General features: G+C 40.6%; 1 protein-coding gene across 1 annotated transcript in view; it reads left to right on the top strand.

Annotated features, from left to right (window-relative positions):
- The window catches only part of LOC143276631 (kinesin-like protein KIF28), a 59712-nt gene that overhangs the window by 19299 nt on the left and 24528 nt on the right, over positions 1–15885 (top strand). The window contains exons 11-15 of the mRNA XM_076581248.1: positions 704–882; positions 3587–3718; positions 5331–5485; positions 6298–6446; positions 8474–8608. Coding sequence (XP_076437363.1) covers positions 704–882; positions 3587–3718; positions 5331–5485; positions 6298–6446; positions 8474–8608 — 750 coding nt within the window. The remainder of the gene's footprint in view (positions 1–703; positions 883–3586; positions 3719–5330; positions 5486–6297; positions 6447–8473; positions 8609–15885) is intronic.

Genomic DNA, 15885 nt, shown 5'->3' with positions numbered 1-15885 from the left:
ATGAATGTCTTTCATCTTGAGTATATCCAACATTAAGCATGTAAAGCACAGTGACTTTTTTTTTTTTTTTTAAAAGAACATGAGCATTCATAAGAATATGCAGCACAATAACTTTGAGTATGGAAATTAATGTTGGCTAGATACTAGAATAAGCTGTTATTTATTAAGGGGGATAAAAGGGACCTTTAACCTTTAACCCAGGAAGAGGAGGGGGTAAAAGGGACCTTTAACCCAGGAAGTAGAGGGGGTAAAAGGGACCTTTAACCCAGGAAGTGGAGGGGGTAAAAGGGACCTTTAACCTTTAACCCAGGAAGTGGATGAGGTTAAAGGGACCTTTAACCCAGGAAATGGAGGGGGTAAAAGGGACCTTTAACCTTTAACCCAGGAAGTGGATGAGGTGAAAGGGACCTTTAACCCAGGAAATGGAGGGGGTAAAAGGGACCTTTAACCTTTAACCCAGGAAGTAGCGGGGGTAAAAGGGACCTTTAACCCAGGAAGTGGAGGGGGTAAAAGGTACCTTTAACCTTTAACCCAGGAAGTGGAGGGATTAAAGGGACCTTTCACCTTTAACCCAGGAAGTGGAGGGGGTAAAAGGGACCTTTGACCTGTAACCCATCCCAGGAAGAGGAGGGGTTAAAAGGGACCTTTTTTTATTTTTATTTTTTTTACCTTTAACCCACCCCACCCCCTGTGTGTGTGTCAGGGGGGCGGCGACAACCATGCGGCGGAGGTGGCGGAGAAGCGGAAGAAGGTTCCCCACATCTACAACCTGAACATGGACCCCCAGCTGACCGGTCACATTGTCCACTTCATCGACCAGCCCTCCATCACCATCGGCAACGGCCGGGAGGAGAGCACCGAGCTGGTGTTGAAGGGGCCGGGGTAATCAGCATGATGATGATGGTGATAACTGTAATGATAATACCCCTCAAAACGGAGTATGGCTGCCTGCATGGCGGGGTAAAAGCGGCCCAACACGTAAAAAGCTCACTCGTGTACACACGAGTGAATGTAGGAGTTGCAGCCCACGAACGAAGACGAAGAAGAAGAAGATAATGATGACGGGCACAGTAGCTGAGTGGTTACAGCGTTGGGCTTTCAATCTGAGGGTCCCGGGTTAGAATCTCGATAACGGTGTCTGGTGGGTAAAGGGTGGAGATTTTTCCGATCTCCCAGGTCGACATATGTGCAGACCTGCCTTGTGCCTGAACCCCCTTCGTGTGTATATGCAAGCAGAAGATCAAATACGAACGTTTAAGATCCTGTAATCTATCTCGGTGGGTGTTCAGTGGGTTGTGAAAACAAGAACATACGCGGCATGCACACCCCCGAAAATGAAGTATGGCTGCCTACATGGCAGGGTAAAAACAGTCATGCACTTAAAAACCCACTCGTGTACATATGAGTGAATGTGAAGCTCATGAACGAAGAAGAAAAAAAAACCGAAGAAGAATGATAATAAAAATGATGATGATGATAATTTTGTAATGGTAATAATGATAGTAGTAATAATGATAATGGTAAAAGTAATAATGATAATTACCATGATGATAACAATGATGATAGTAATGAAATGATGATAATAATAATAATTAAGGTAATAATGATAGTAGTAATGACTTAATGATAATATTGACTATAATAATAATAATGATAACAATAATAATAATAAATATAAATATTATAATTATAATAACAATAATAATAATAATAATAACAACAATAATAACAATAATAAACGGATAATAATAATGATGATGATAATGATATTACAGTAATAATGATAGTAGTAATAATGATAACAATATTAATGATGGTGCTGATGGATACGTATGTAGCGTTCCGATGCAGGTGCAAAACAAAACACATTCACATGACACGTTACATCAGTGTCACATATACACACGAAAATGTACCTCACAAACTATACACATGCATAAAGTGAATGCACGCATACCTTTGAAGATGAATTTAAACATACATACATACATACCTGCCCCCACATGCCCAGCCAAACCACTTTGTGTTCACTTTAAGCCAGGCAACTGTAACAGCAGAGGATGCATGTGGCATTTGATGGCGTAAGCGAAGAAAACTTGTCCCATGTGAACATCACTTGGGTGTTGCTGTATTGTTGGGTTTTGCAGTATTGTGGGTGTTGGGTGTTGCAGTATTGATTGCAGGTGTTGGGTGTTGCAGTATTGCTGGTTTTGCAGTACTGTGGGTGTTGGGTGTTGCAGTATTGTGGGTTTGCTGGGTCTTCCAGTATTGTGGATGTTGTGGTATTGTGGGTGTTGCAGTGTTGTTGGTGTTGTGGTATTGTGGGTGTTGCAGTATTGTGGGTGTTTGGGTGTTGCAGTATTGAGGGTGTTGTGGTAGTGTGGGTGTTGCAGTATTGTGGGTGTTTGGGTATTGCAGTATTGAGGGTGTTGTAGTATTGTGGGTGTTGCAGTATTGTAGGTGTTGCAGGTGTTGTAGTATTGTGGATGTTGGGTGTTGTAGTATTGTGGGTGTTTGGGTGTTGCAGTATTGAGGGTGTTGTAGTATTGTTGGTGTTTCAGTATTGTGGTGTTTGGGTGTTGCAGTATTGAGGGTGTTGTAGTATTGTGGGTGTTTGGGTGTTGCAGTATTGAGGGTGTTGTAGTATTGTTGGTGTTTCAGTATTGTGGTGTTTGGGTGTTGCAGTATTGAGGGTGTTGTAGTATTGTGGGTGTTGCAGTATTGAGGGTGTTGTAGTATTGTTGGTGTTTCAGTATTGTGGTGTTTGGGTGTTGCAGTATTGAGGGTGTTGTAGTATTGTTGGTGTTTCAGTATTGTGGTGTTTGGGTGTTGCAGTATTGAGGGTGTTGTAGTATTGTGGGTGTTGTAGTATTGTGGGTGTTGTAGTATTGTGGGTGTTTGGGTGTTGCAGTATTGAGGGTGTTGTAGTATTGTGGGTGTTTGGGTGTTGCAGTATTGAGGGTGTTGTAGTATTGTGGGTGTTTGGGTGTTGCAGTATTGTGGGTGTTTGGGTGTTGCAGTATTGAGGGTGTTGTAGTATTGTGGGTGTTTGGGTGTTGCAGTATTGAGGGTGTGTTGGGTGTTGAAGTATCGTGTGTGTGTGTTGGGTGTTGCAGTATCGTGGGTGTGTTGGGTGTTGCAGTATCGTGTGTGTGTGTTGGGTGTTGCACTATCGTGGGTGTGTCGGGTGTTGCAGTATCGTGGGTGTGTGGGGTGTTGCAGTATCGTGGGTGTGTTGGGTGTTGCAGTATCGTGGGTGTGTTGGGTGTTGCAGTATCGTGGGTGTGTTGGGTGTTGCAGTATCGTGGGTGTGTTGGGTGTTGCAGTATCGTGGGTGTGTAGGGTGTTGCAGTATCGTGGGTGTGTTGGGTGTTGCAGTATCGTGGGTGTGTTGGGTGTTGCAGTATCGTGGGTGTGTTGGGTGTTGCAGTATCGTGGGTGTGTAGGGTGTTGCAGTATCGTGGGTGTGTTGGGTGTTGCAGTATCGTGGGTGTGTTGGGTGTTGCAGTATCCTGGGTGTGTTGGGTGTTGCAGTATCGTGGGTGTGTTGGGTGTTGCAGTATCGTGGGTGTGTCGGGTGTTGCAGTATTGTGGGGCGTCACGCAGAGCTGAGAGAGGAGGGAGGCAAGTACAGCCTGGAACCTCTGGAGAAGAACATGAGGCTGATGCTGAACGGCAAGGCTGTCGTGGAGAAAACGGCGATAAAGCACAATGATAGGTTGGTGATCTGTGTGTGTGTTGTGTGTGTAGTGTTTGTGTGTGTGTGTTGTGTGTGTGTAGTGTGTGTGTTTGTAGTGTGTATGTGTGTGTGCGTGTATGTGTCTTGTTGTGTGTGTATGTGTGGTGTTTGATGTGTGTGTGTGTGTGTGTGTGTGTGCTGATTGGTGTGTGAAGTGTGTGTGTTTGTAGTGTGTATGTGTGTGCGTGTATGTGTCTTGTTTAGTGTGTGTGTGTGGTGTTTGATGTGTGTGTGTGTGTGTGTGTGTGTGTGTGTGTGTGCTGATTGGTGTGTGAAGTGTGTGTGTGTCATGTGTATGTGTGTGTGTGTGTGTGCTTTGTTGTTGTGTTTGTGGGTGTTGTCCTGTGTTTGTTGTATTGTATTGCTTTGTTGTGTGTCAGTGCATCTATTACCCTCTCAACAACAACAACAACAACAAAAAAAGACTGGTAAGAACAAGAAGTATGACAAGTCTTTTACAGAATCAGGAAGTCTTCATTATTCAAAGGATGAAGTAGGGGTGAAGTTTGTATTTGAAGAAATGAAATATATTAGACAAGATGATATGTATTGTTCTACTGTAGGAACTATTTTTGTGCACAAATATTGTCATACTGTGGGAACTAGTTTGTGAACTAATGTTGTTCTGCAGTTGGAACTAATTTGTGAACTAATATTGTCCTACTGTGGAAAGTGTTTTGTGAATGAATAATGTACTGTGTGAACTATTTTGTGAACTAAAATTGCTCCACTGTGGGAACTATTTTGTGAACTAAAATTGTTCCACTGTGGGAACTATTTTGTGAACTAAAATTGCTCCACTGTGGGAACTATTTTGTGAACTAAAATTGCTCCACTGTGGGAACTATTTTGTGAACTAAAATTGCTCCGCTGTGGGAACTATTTTGTGAACTAAAATTGCTCCGCTGTGGGAACTATTTTTGTGAACTAAAATTGCTCCACTGTGGGAACTACGGTATTTTGTGAACTAAAATTGCTCCGCTGTGGGAACTATTTTGTGAACTAAAATTGCTCCACTGTGGGAACTACTTTTTTTTTTAACTAAAATTGCTCCACTGTGGGAACTATTTTGTGAACTAAAATTGCTCCACTGTGGGAACTATTTTGTGAACTAAAATTGCTCCACTGTGGGAACTACGGTATTTTGTGAACTAAAATTGCTCCACTGTGGGAACTATTTTGTGAACTAAAATTGCTCCACTGTGGGAACTACGGTATTTTGTGAACTAAAATTGCTCCACTGTGGGAACTATTTTGTGAACTAAAATTGCTCCACTGTGGGAACTACTTTTTTTTTTTAAACTAGAATTGCTCCACTGTGGGAACTATTTTGTAAACTAGAATTGCAGTACTGTGGGAACTATTTTTTGAACTAGAATTGCTCTGGTGTGGGAACTATTTTATGAATTAGAGTTGCTCAACTGTGAGAACTATTTTGTAAACTAGAATTGCTCTACTGTGGCAGCTATTTATTGAGTTTGAATTCCTCCAGAACTGCTCTACACTAGGAACTGTTCTGTGAAACTAGAATCGCTCCACAGTGGGAACTATTTTGTGGATGAATACGCATGTCCATGTCTGGGTGCCGCAGGATCGTGTTTGGCACGACGCAGTACTTTGTCTTCTGCAACCCCAAAGAGAGGGACGCCTCCAAGACGCCCTTCCCGGAAGTGACCTTTGAACTGGCCCAGGAGGAGATCGCCAAACGGTCGGGCTTTGACGTCAACATGGGCAACAAGACAAGAGGTCAGTCGGCCACCGTCGTCTGTTCTGTACAGCGGGAAGGATGGTTCTCTTTCTCTCTCTCTTTCTCTGTCTCGCTCCTTCTTTCTCTTCTCTCTCTTTTCTCTCTTTTTCCTCTCTCTCCTCTGTCTCTTCTCTCTCGCTCTTCTCGCTTGCTCTTCTCTCTTTCTCTCTCTCTTCTCTCTTGCTCTTCTCTCTTTCTCTCTCTCTTCTCTCTCTCTTTTCCCTTGCTCTTCTCTCTCTCTCTCCTCTCTTTCTCCTCTCTCTTCTCTCTCTCCTCTCTTTTTTTCTCTCTCCTCTCTTTTTTTCTCTCTTCTCTCGCTCTCTCTCTCTCCTATCTTGTTGAGTCAGCATTACCTGCCCTGTAAACAGTGAAGAGTGTCCCTCTCACCTGTCCTGTGAAGTGTGTAAGACAATAATGACAATGATGATGATCGTAATGATGACAACAATAACGATGATCACGACGACAATAATGATGATAATGAATGATAACAATCCCTCCATTAACAGACGAAAGCCTTCTCTAAGAAGACATCATGGAACTGATGTTGTGTGATGGTGATGATGATTACAATGGCAATGATGATGACGATAACAACAATGATGATGATGGCAATGGTGATGATGATGATAATGACAACGATGATGGTCTGTCCACCAACAGACGAAAGCCTTCTCCAGGAGGACGTGGAACTGATGCTGTGTGATGATGATGATGATGACAATGATGATGATGATTGTGATGATGATGATAATGATGACAATGATGACAATGATGATAATGACAATGACGATGGTCTGTCCACCAACAGACGAAAGCCTTCTGCAGGAGGACATCATGGAACTGATGCCAGCCGTGGAACAGGCCAACTCCATCTCAGAGGACCTGGACAAAAAGCTGAAGTTTGACCTGATGGTGGTCTCCCCTGAGGCCCGGGGAGAGCTGAACGGACGCACGGAGGTGAGGGGGGCGGGTGTGGAGCTCTTCTTGATTTTGTTTCTTATTCTGTTCTATTTTATTTCATGTTATTTTATCTGTACGGAAGTGAAGGGGGGTGCGGGGTGGAGGGGGGGTGTGGTGCGGTGTGAAACTCTTCTTGATTTTGTGTTTTATTCTGTTTTATTTTATTTTATTATCTGTACGGAGGTGAAAGCGGGGGGGTGGGGGGGGGACTCTTCTTGATTTTGTGTTTTATTCCGTTGTATTTTATTTTATTTTATTTTATTTTATTTCATCTGTAGGGAGGTTAGTGGGCCAGTGTGGCGCAGTGTGGAACTCTTCTTGTTATTTATTTTATTTTATTTTATTTTGTTTTGTTTGATGTTATTTTCTTTTGTCTGTACAGAGGTGAGGGCAGTGTGGTGTGGTGTGTACCTCTTCTTCATTATCTGTTTTATTTTATTTTTATTTTATTTTATTTTATTTTATTTTGTCTGTACAGAGGTGAGAGGGCAGGTGCGGATCGGTGTGGAGCTGTTCTCGTTATTTATTTTATTTTATTTTATTTTATTTTATTTTGTCTGTACAGAGGTGAGAGGGCGGGTGCGGATCGGTGTGGAACTCTTCTTGCTATCTACTTCATTTTATTTTATTCTGCTTTTTTTTTTTTCTTTTTCTTTTTTCCTTTTTTTTCTATCTGATAAAAATGATGATGATGATGGTGTGTTAAAGGTGATGGTGCATAATAATGATAATGATGATGACAAAAATGATGATGATAATAAGAACGATGATGATGATGATCAAGATAATGATGATGCATGGTGTGTGAAGGTGATGGTGCATAATAATGATAATGATGATGACAGAAATGATGATGATAAGAACGATGATGATGATCAAGATAATGATGATGCATGGTGTGCGAAGGTGATGGTGCATAATAATGATAATGATGATGACAAAAATGATGATGATAATAAGAACGATGATGATGATGATCAAGATAATGATGATGCATGGTGTGTGAAGGTGATGGTGCATAATAATGATAATGATGATGACAAAAATGATGATGATAATAAGAACGATGATGATATTCAAGATAATGATGATGCATGGTGTGCGAAGGTGATGGTGCATAATAATGATAATGATGATGACAGAAATGATGATGATAAGAACGATGATGATGATCAAGATAATGATGATGCATGGTGTGTTGAAGGTGATGGTGCATAATAATGATAATGATGATGATGATAGTAATGATGATGATAATAAGAACGATGATGATGATGATGATGTTCAAGATAATGATGATGCATGGTGTGTTAAAGGTGATGGTGCATAATAATGATAATGATGATGACAAAAATGATGATGATAATAAGAACGATGATGATGATGAAGATAATGATGATGCATGGTGTGTGAAGGTGATGGTGCATAATGATAATGATGATGATGATAATAGTAATGATGATGATAATGATGATGATGATGCGTGATAATAATGATGATGATAATGCTGATGTTAAAAATAATGATGATGCATGGTGCGTGAAGGTCGTGATGCAAAATGATAATGATGATGATAATTTGTATTTTGTATTTGTATTTCTTTTTATCACAACAGATTTTTCTGTGTGAAATTCGGGCTGCTCTCCCCAGGGAGAGCGCGTCGCTACACTACAGCGCCACCCTTTTTTTTTTTTTTTCCTGCATGCAGTTTTATTTGTTTTTCCTATCAAAGTGGATTTTACTACAGAATTTTGCTAGGAACAACCCTTTTGTTGTCGTGGGTTCTTTTACGTACGCTAAGTGCATGCTGCACACAGGCCCTTGGTTTATCGTCTCATCCCAATGACTAGCGTCCAGACCACCACCACCTTGGTCTGGTGGAGGGGGAGAAAATATACGGCGGCTGAGCCGTGATTCGAACCAGCGCGCTCAGATTCTCTCGCTTCCTAGGCGGACGCGTTACCTCTAGGTAATGATGATGATGATGGTAAAAATACTGATGATGCGTGGTGATGTGTGCGAAGGTGATGGTGCGTGTGATCAACCTGGAGACGAAACACGAGTGGGTGTGGCCACGACAGAAGTTCCTCAACCGGAAGTTTGTCATGGAAGAGATGTACGACAACTTCCAGGAGGGCGAGGATTGGGATCTGCCCCCGGTATGTCTGTGTGGCTGTGTCTGTATGTGTGTCTGTGAATTTATATATGTGTGTGTTGGGAGGAAGGGGGGGTTGCTGTGTGTGTGTGTGTGTGTGTGTGTGTGTGTTTTGGGGGTGTTGGTGGGAGGGTTTGTGTGTGAATTGAGTATTGACTTGACTTCAATGATTATTCATTGTTGTGAAGTCCCAGGGGGAAGAGGATTGGGATCTGCCCCTGGTAGGTGTGTGTGTGTTTTTATGTGTGTGTCTGGGTGTGTGTGAGTTTGTGTCTGGGTGTGTGGTGTATGTGACTGTGTATGCATGTTTGTGTGTGTGTGTGTGTGTGTGTGTACAGTGAGTGTGTGTGCATGTTTGTGTGTGATTGTGTGTGTGTGTGTGTGGTGAAAATGAAAGAGCAACAGAGAACAGAAATTTCCAACAAAAACAAATCAAAACAAAAGGTATATATATGTGTGTGTGTGTGTGTGTGTGTATATATATATATATATATATATATATATATATATATATATATATATATATATATATATATATATATGTATGTATGTATGTATGTATATATATCGTAACAAGGATGGAGATTTTGTGTTTGTGTGTTGGTGTGTGCCAGTTGTTAGGAAGCAATGGAATGAGCAGTGTTTTCAAGGATGCCTGAAGTCCTGTGTGTTGGTTTGGACATTGAAAGTCTTCCCCTTCTTCTCCCTTCATGGGCTTCGGCTTCCATGTTAGTATAAAAGTATATTGCCCATCGTCATGCAAGGAAATAAGCAATATACTAGAAAGAGACTTTTATAGGTGCTTGAGTTCAAGTCAGAAATCTGGTCAGTTGACTCTCTCAGACTTTGGTCCGATTCGCAGACCAATTCTGAGTTTAGCTCTCAGACTATTATCAGATTCATTACGGACCAAGTATTGTTCTAATGTCAAGTGCATATGCTTTAGTAACCTGACAACTGAGCATGTAATTTTTGACTGTAGCTTGATGAAGCCTTATGTACACGAAAGTGTGTCTTCACAAGTGATGAGAACGTTGACGTTTTTGACTTTTTGCATTCATTATCAGTTGTTTCGCTTGTCAGTTTAACGACTTCTCTTTTACGAAGTCCTTTAAGTAATTTCCTGTAATTGTATTTAGATTTTTTTTTTCTTCAAATTTCACCCACATTTCACCCTCATTTGCCCAGTTTCCCCCAACCTTCCATTCATTCACATCTCCCACCCCTTCTAACCGATAATACTCAAATGAGTGATGGCCTAGAGGTAACGCGTCCGCCTAGGAAGTGAAAGAATCTGAGCGCGCTGGTTCGAATCACGGCTCAGCCGCCGATATTTTCTCCCCCTCCACTAGACCTTGAGTGGTGGTCTGGACGCTAGTCATTCAGATGAGATGATAAACCGAGGTCCCGTGTGCAGCACGCACTTAGCGCACGTAAAAGAACCCACGGCAACAAAAGGGTTGTTCCTGGCAAAATTCTGTAGAAAAATCCACGTCAATAGGAAAAACAAATAAAACTGCACGCAGGAAAAATACCAAAAAAATGGGTGGCGCTGTAGTGTAGCGACGCGCTCTCCCTGGGGAGAGCAGCCCGAATTTCACACAGAGATATCTGTTGTGATAAAAAGAAATACAAAATACTTTAACAAAATGTCTTCAATCACCGATATGTGTGACGGGACATTAAACAAAATTCCTCCTCCTCCCATGTTCGCTCTGTGTACTGTGGGCTGTTTCATGCATGACTTTTTTTCCCCCCCCCCTTTGTGTAGGCTGTTATACTCCATTGGTGGAGAGGTGTGCATGTTATGGTGTGGAGTGATGGCCTAGAGGTAACGCGTCCACCTAGGAAGCGAGAGAATCTGAGCGCGCTGGTTCAAATCACGGCTCAGCCGCTGATTAGATATATTTTCTCCCCCTCCACTAGACATTGAGTGGTGGTCTGGGCGCTAGTCATTGGGGTGAGACGATAAAGCGAGGTCCCGTATGCAGCATGCACTTAGCGCACGTAAAAGAACCCACGACAACAAAAGGGTTGTTCCTGAAAAAAAAAGGGTGGTGCTGTAGTGTAGCGACGCGCTCTCCCTGGGGAGAGCAGCCCGAATTTCACACGGAGAAATCTGTTGTGATAAAAAGAAATCAGTATCAGTAGCTCAAGGAGGCGTCACTGCTTTCGGACAAATCCATATATGCTACACCACATCTGCTAAGCAGATGCCTGACCAGCAGCGTAACCCAACGCATTTAGTCAGGCCTTGAGAAAAAAATAAAATAAAATAAAATAAAATAATTAATTAAATAAATAAAATGAATAAATAAACTGGCATGGGAATAGAATGCACCCTGTTTCTGTGTGGGCCCATGTGTTTGCAAACCAATATAAGCACCGGAGTGGCGATGATGAAGAAGACATGGGGAGAGAGACAGACAGACAGAAGTACAGAAATAGGAAAAAAAATACAAATACAAATTATGTATGTTCTTGTTTCCATAGCCCAACCGATGCTGACATGGATTATGGGATCTGTAATGTGTGTTTTTATCTTCTGAATGTGTATACACACAGAAGGGGGTTCAGGCACTAGCGGGTCTGCACATGTGTTGAACTGGGAGATCGGAAAAATCTCCACTCTTCTTCACGCACCAGGTGCTGTGATTGTGGTTCTTCTTCTTCTTCTTCTTCGTTCGTGGGCTGCAATTCCCGCGTTCACTTGTATGTACACAAGCGGGATTTTACGTGCATGGCCGTTTTTTCCCCGCCACGTAGGCAGCCATACTCCGTTTTCGGGGATGCGCATGCTGGGTATGTTCTTGTTTCCATAACCCACCGAACACTGACATGGATTACAGGATCTTTAACGTGCGTATTTGATATTCTGCTTGCCGTATACACACGAAGGGGGTTCAGGCACTAGCAGGTCTGCACATTTGTTGACCTGGGAGATCGGAAAAATCTCCACCCTTCACCCACCAGGCGCCGTTACCGAGATTCGAACCCGGGACTCTCAGATTGAAAGTCCAACGCTTTAACCACTCGGCTATTGCGCCCGTCGTGACCGTGGTTCAAGCTCTAGATCGTGAGATTGAAAGTCCAGCAGTTTAACCACTCGGCTAATGCCGAAAGTGACAATGATGAATGTTTAGAGGGATGTCTGCTGGTGGTGAATGATTGAATTCGTGTATCTTTCAGCTTTGGGTAGAATGGCTTCACGGTGAGTATGCTGCTATTGGTTTCCTTCCTTTGTTCACCCATTTTATTCAGCTGCTTTCTGCAAGGGCTGTAGCGGGAATGTAGCTCCTTTAGTCACTGTGTGTGTAGCCTGGCTGTATAGTGGGCACAGTAATGTGGCTCGGTCTTTTTTGTATTGCTTTGCAATGATGAATATTCAGACCTTTTTGGAAGATCGTTTTATTGGATGAAGGTCACAAACAAAAGGTGCTAGTACAGTGTGAATGGAAAGAAACTGCCATGATTTAAAAATTTTTTTAATTTTTAATGAACAGAATACATGAACACAATAAGGGCATTATACATTAAATTACACATGTATGTTACGAAACGTAAAGTGGTAATATATCAAAATAAAGAGGCTGGTCTTTCACATTTTGCCTTCCAAAACAATGCACCAAATACAAGAACAGCAAAGTGCATTCGATAAGAGGCACGCATTTTATCGGGGGGGGGGGGGGGGGATTCTTCAACCCTTTACTGGCACACTTTACATGTCAGTCGCTATTATTTGTCAGACTGCCATGATTTTTGCTTCAAAAAACAACATCAACAACAATAAATATGGTTCTGGTGATTTTAACCACATGCAGACATGTGCAGATTCTGACAGGCACACACACACACACACACACACACATATGCACAGGTGTGCATGTGAACACCCATACACACAAACACACATATATGCAGACTTAACAGACTTGTCAGGTAAGCTTGTTTTTAGCATCTTTCACTTTTCTTTGAGCTGATTTTGTCCTGTCTTGTTTTAGACATTTTTGTAATCGGCTTGAGCGGTATTTTAACAGCTGTCATGTATGGGTGTGACGATGTCATATACAGCTGTCATGTGTGGGTGTGACGATGTCATATACAGCTGTCATATATGGGTGTGGGGATGTCATATACAGCTGTCATGTATGGGTGTGGGGATGTCATATACAGCTGTCATGTATGGGTGTGGGGATGTCATATACAGCTGTCATGTATGGGTGTGACGATGTCATATACAGCTGTCATGTATGGGTGTGACGATGTCATATACAGCTGTCATGTATGGGTGTGGGGATGTCATATACAGCTGTCATGTATGGGTGTGACGATGTCATATACAGCTGTCATGTATGGGTGTGACGATGTCATATACAGCTGTCATGTATGGGTGTGACAATGTCATATACAGATGTCATGTGTGGGTGTGACGATGTCATATACAGCTGTCATGTATGGGTGTGACGATGTCATATACAGCTGTCATGTATGGGTGTGACGATGTCATATACAGCTGTCATGTATGGGTGTGGGGATGTCATATACAGCTGTCATGTATGGGTGTGACGATGTCATATACAGCTGTCATGTATGGGTGTGAGGATGTCATATACAGCTGTCATGTATGGGTGTGACGATGTCATATACAGCTGTCATGTATGGGTGTGACAGTGTCAGTGTGTGAGATGTTTTCTTTGGACTCTGATTTGCTTCAGCTTGGTCTTGGAAAAATACTTCATTAATTGTTTGTTTCTTTGTTAGTTTGTGTATTTATTTGTTTATTTGTATTTGTGTATTTATTCATTCATTTATTTATGTATGTATGTATTACTTCGATGATTTGTTGGTTTGGTTGGTTTTTTTTAAATATATATAATCATTGTTTATGTTTTAAGTATTGCATGCTCATTGTTTAGTGATTCATATAATCCTCTTTTTTTTTTCTTAATAATCGTTTCATTTTTATTTTACCGTTGTTTTGATCATTGCTTCATGATTCATGTCACTGACTTTTTTCTAATATAAAAACAAGCAATCATTCACCAGTAACCTTTAGCATGCTAAGCCAGCGTAGTGTGGCTTCCAGTGATCTTCGTTAACTGTAGGGTGGTGGTGTGGTGTTAGCGTGCTCAGCCCAGATGTGAGCATCTGTGGGTTCTGTTCCCAACGTCTGTGGGTGATTTGTCGTCTGGGTGGACTCATCTTCCCTACCCCTACCTGTACATGTAGAGCGCATGATACGACTGTGTGTCTTAGCTTCACCTGCCGTTGTATGCTGTTGTATGCTGATGTATGTGTGTTGTTTGGCGCTTAGAGGCCCATTGTCTGGGGAGTTTGCGCCACATAAGGACTTTATTATTATTGTTTTTATTTTTATTTATTTTTTTTTTTATCATGATCATCATCATCATAATCATCATCTTTTTTTATATTTATTATTATTATTATTATCATCTTTTTTATCTTTATTAATACTACTACTACTGCTACTACTATTATTATTATTATTATCATCATCATTATATTATTAGTATTATTATTGTTGTTGTTTTGTTGTTGTTGTTGTTATCTTTATTTTATTTTTTTTATTATTATTATCATCATCATTACAATCATCATCATTACAATCATGATCATCATCATCATCTTTTTTTATATTTATTATTATTATTATTATTATTATTACCTTTTTTATCTTTATTATTATTATTATTATTATTATTTAATATTATTATTGAATGACAACAGTTTGTGGACATGAATATTTGGCCTGCTGGAACATAATGTCACCCAGTATGATTTGATTTACTGGGATGACATTCTGTACCACAGCATAATTATGTCTGTATATATATATATATATATATATATGTACATTCTGTACAACATTTGCCTACATGGAGATGTAACAGAGTGACATGATTTATGAGGGTGACACTTGTGCGACAACATATGTCTGTATGGAGATAGATATAGATACAGATATATATAGATATATATAGATATAGATAGATAGATAGATGGATAGATATACACCAGAGTGGCAATAGAATACATCTTGATTCATCTTACTGGAAATCAAGTAAATGAAAAGTAGATGAAATTTTCTTTTCAGGAGAGGGATCCATTTACTCAATACATCTTTATTCATCCAACTGGAAATCAGTTGAATGAAGATACAAATGAAATATTTTTCAAGAGAGGGATCTGTTTATTCAAAACAATACAACACAACACATTACGAAATAATGCAATGCATTACAATACAATAAAATACAATACATACAATACATACAATACAACGCAGTACAAATATAATATACATCTTCATTCATCATACTGGAAATCAGTTAAATGAAAATCAAATATTTGTTTTCCAGGAGAGGGATCTGTTTATTCAATACAATGCAACAACAGTACAACACAATACAGTACAATACATCTTCTTTCATCATACTGGAAATCAGTTAAATAAACATCAAATAGATATTTTACAGGAGAGGGATCCATTAATACAATGGAATAGAATACAATAGAATACAATACATCTTCAGTCACATTCTACTGGAAATCAGTTAAATAAAAAATCAAATGAACTATTTTTAGGAGAAGGATCAGTGTATTCAATACAACACAATACAACACAACACATCTTTTTTTTTTCTTTTTTTTTTCACGGGTTCGTCCGTCACAGTTCCAGCGTCGACAGTCCGCAGGGAACCATCAACGTTAAGTTGCCAGGAGGCTACACACCACACACCAGAGGAGACCCTGCACTGCTGCTGAGTCACTTTGGTGGTGTTCAGTGGTGCCTGTTCTGATTTAACATACACCACTTACTGAGCCCCGTGCTAACGACAATAATGGCTTAGTCGCGGAGCCAGACTGAGTGAGCGCCCCTCCTAGAGTGGAGACCGCCACCATGTCCCTCAAACAACAGCCACCCATGAATCTGCCAACAACACATCTTTATTCATCCTACTGGAAATCAATTGAATAGAAATCATATTGAATATTTTTAGAAGAAGGATCCGTTTATTCAACACAACACAACACAGCTTCATTGATCCTACTGGTATGAACTATTTTTTCAGAAGAGGGATCCATTTATTCAGTGCAATACATCTTCATTCACCCAACTGGAAATCACTTAAATAAAAAAAAAAAATTTCCAGGAGAGGGATCCATTTATTCAATGCAATACAGTTCAATACATCTTGGTTTATCCAACAGGAAATCAGTCAAACTGACATTTTTCCAGGAGAGGGATCCATTTATTCA

The sequence above is a fragment of the Babylonia areolata genome, chromosome 32 (genome assembly GCF_041734735.1).
Source record: "Babylonia areolata isolate BAREFJ2019XMU chromosome 32, ASM4173473v1, whole genome shotgun sequence".
Taxonomy (NCBI): Eukaryota; Metazoa; Mollusca; class Gastropoda; order Neogastropoda; family Buccinidae; genus Babylonia; species Babylonia areolata.
Note: the sequence above shows the minus strand (reverse complement) of the source record. Positions and strands in the feature narration are given on the sequence as shown.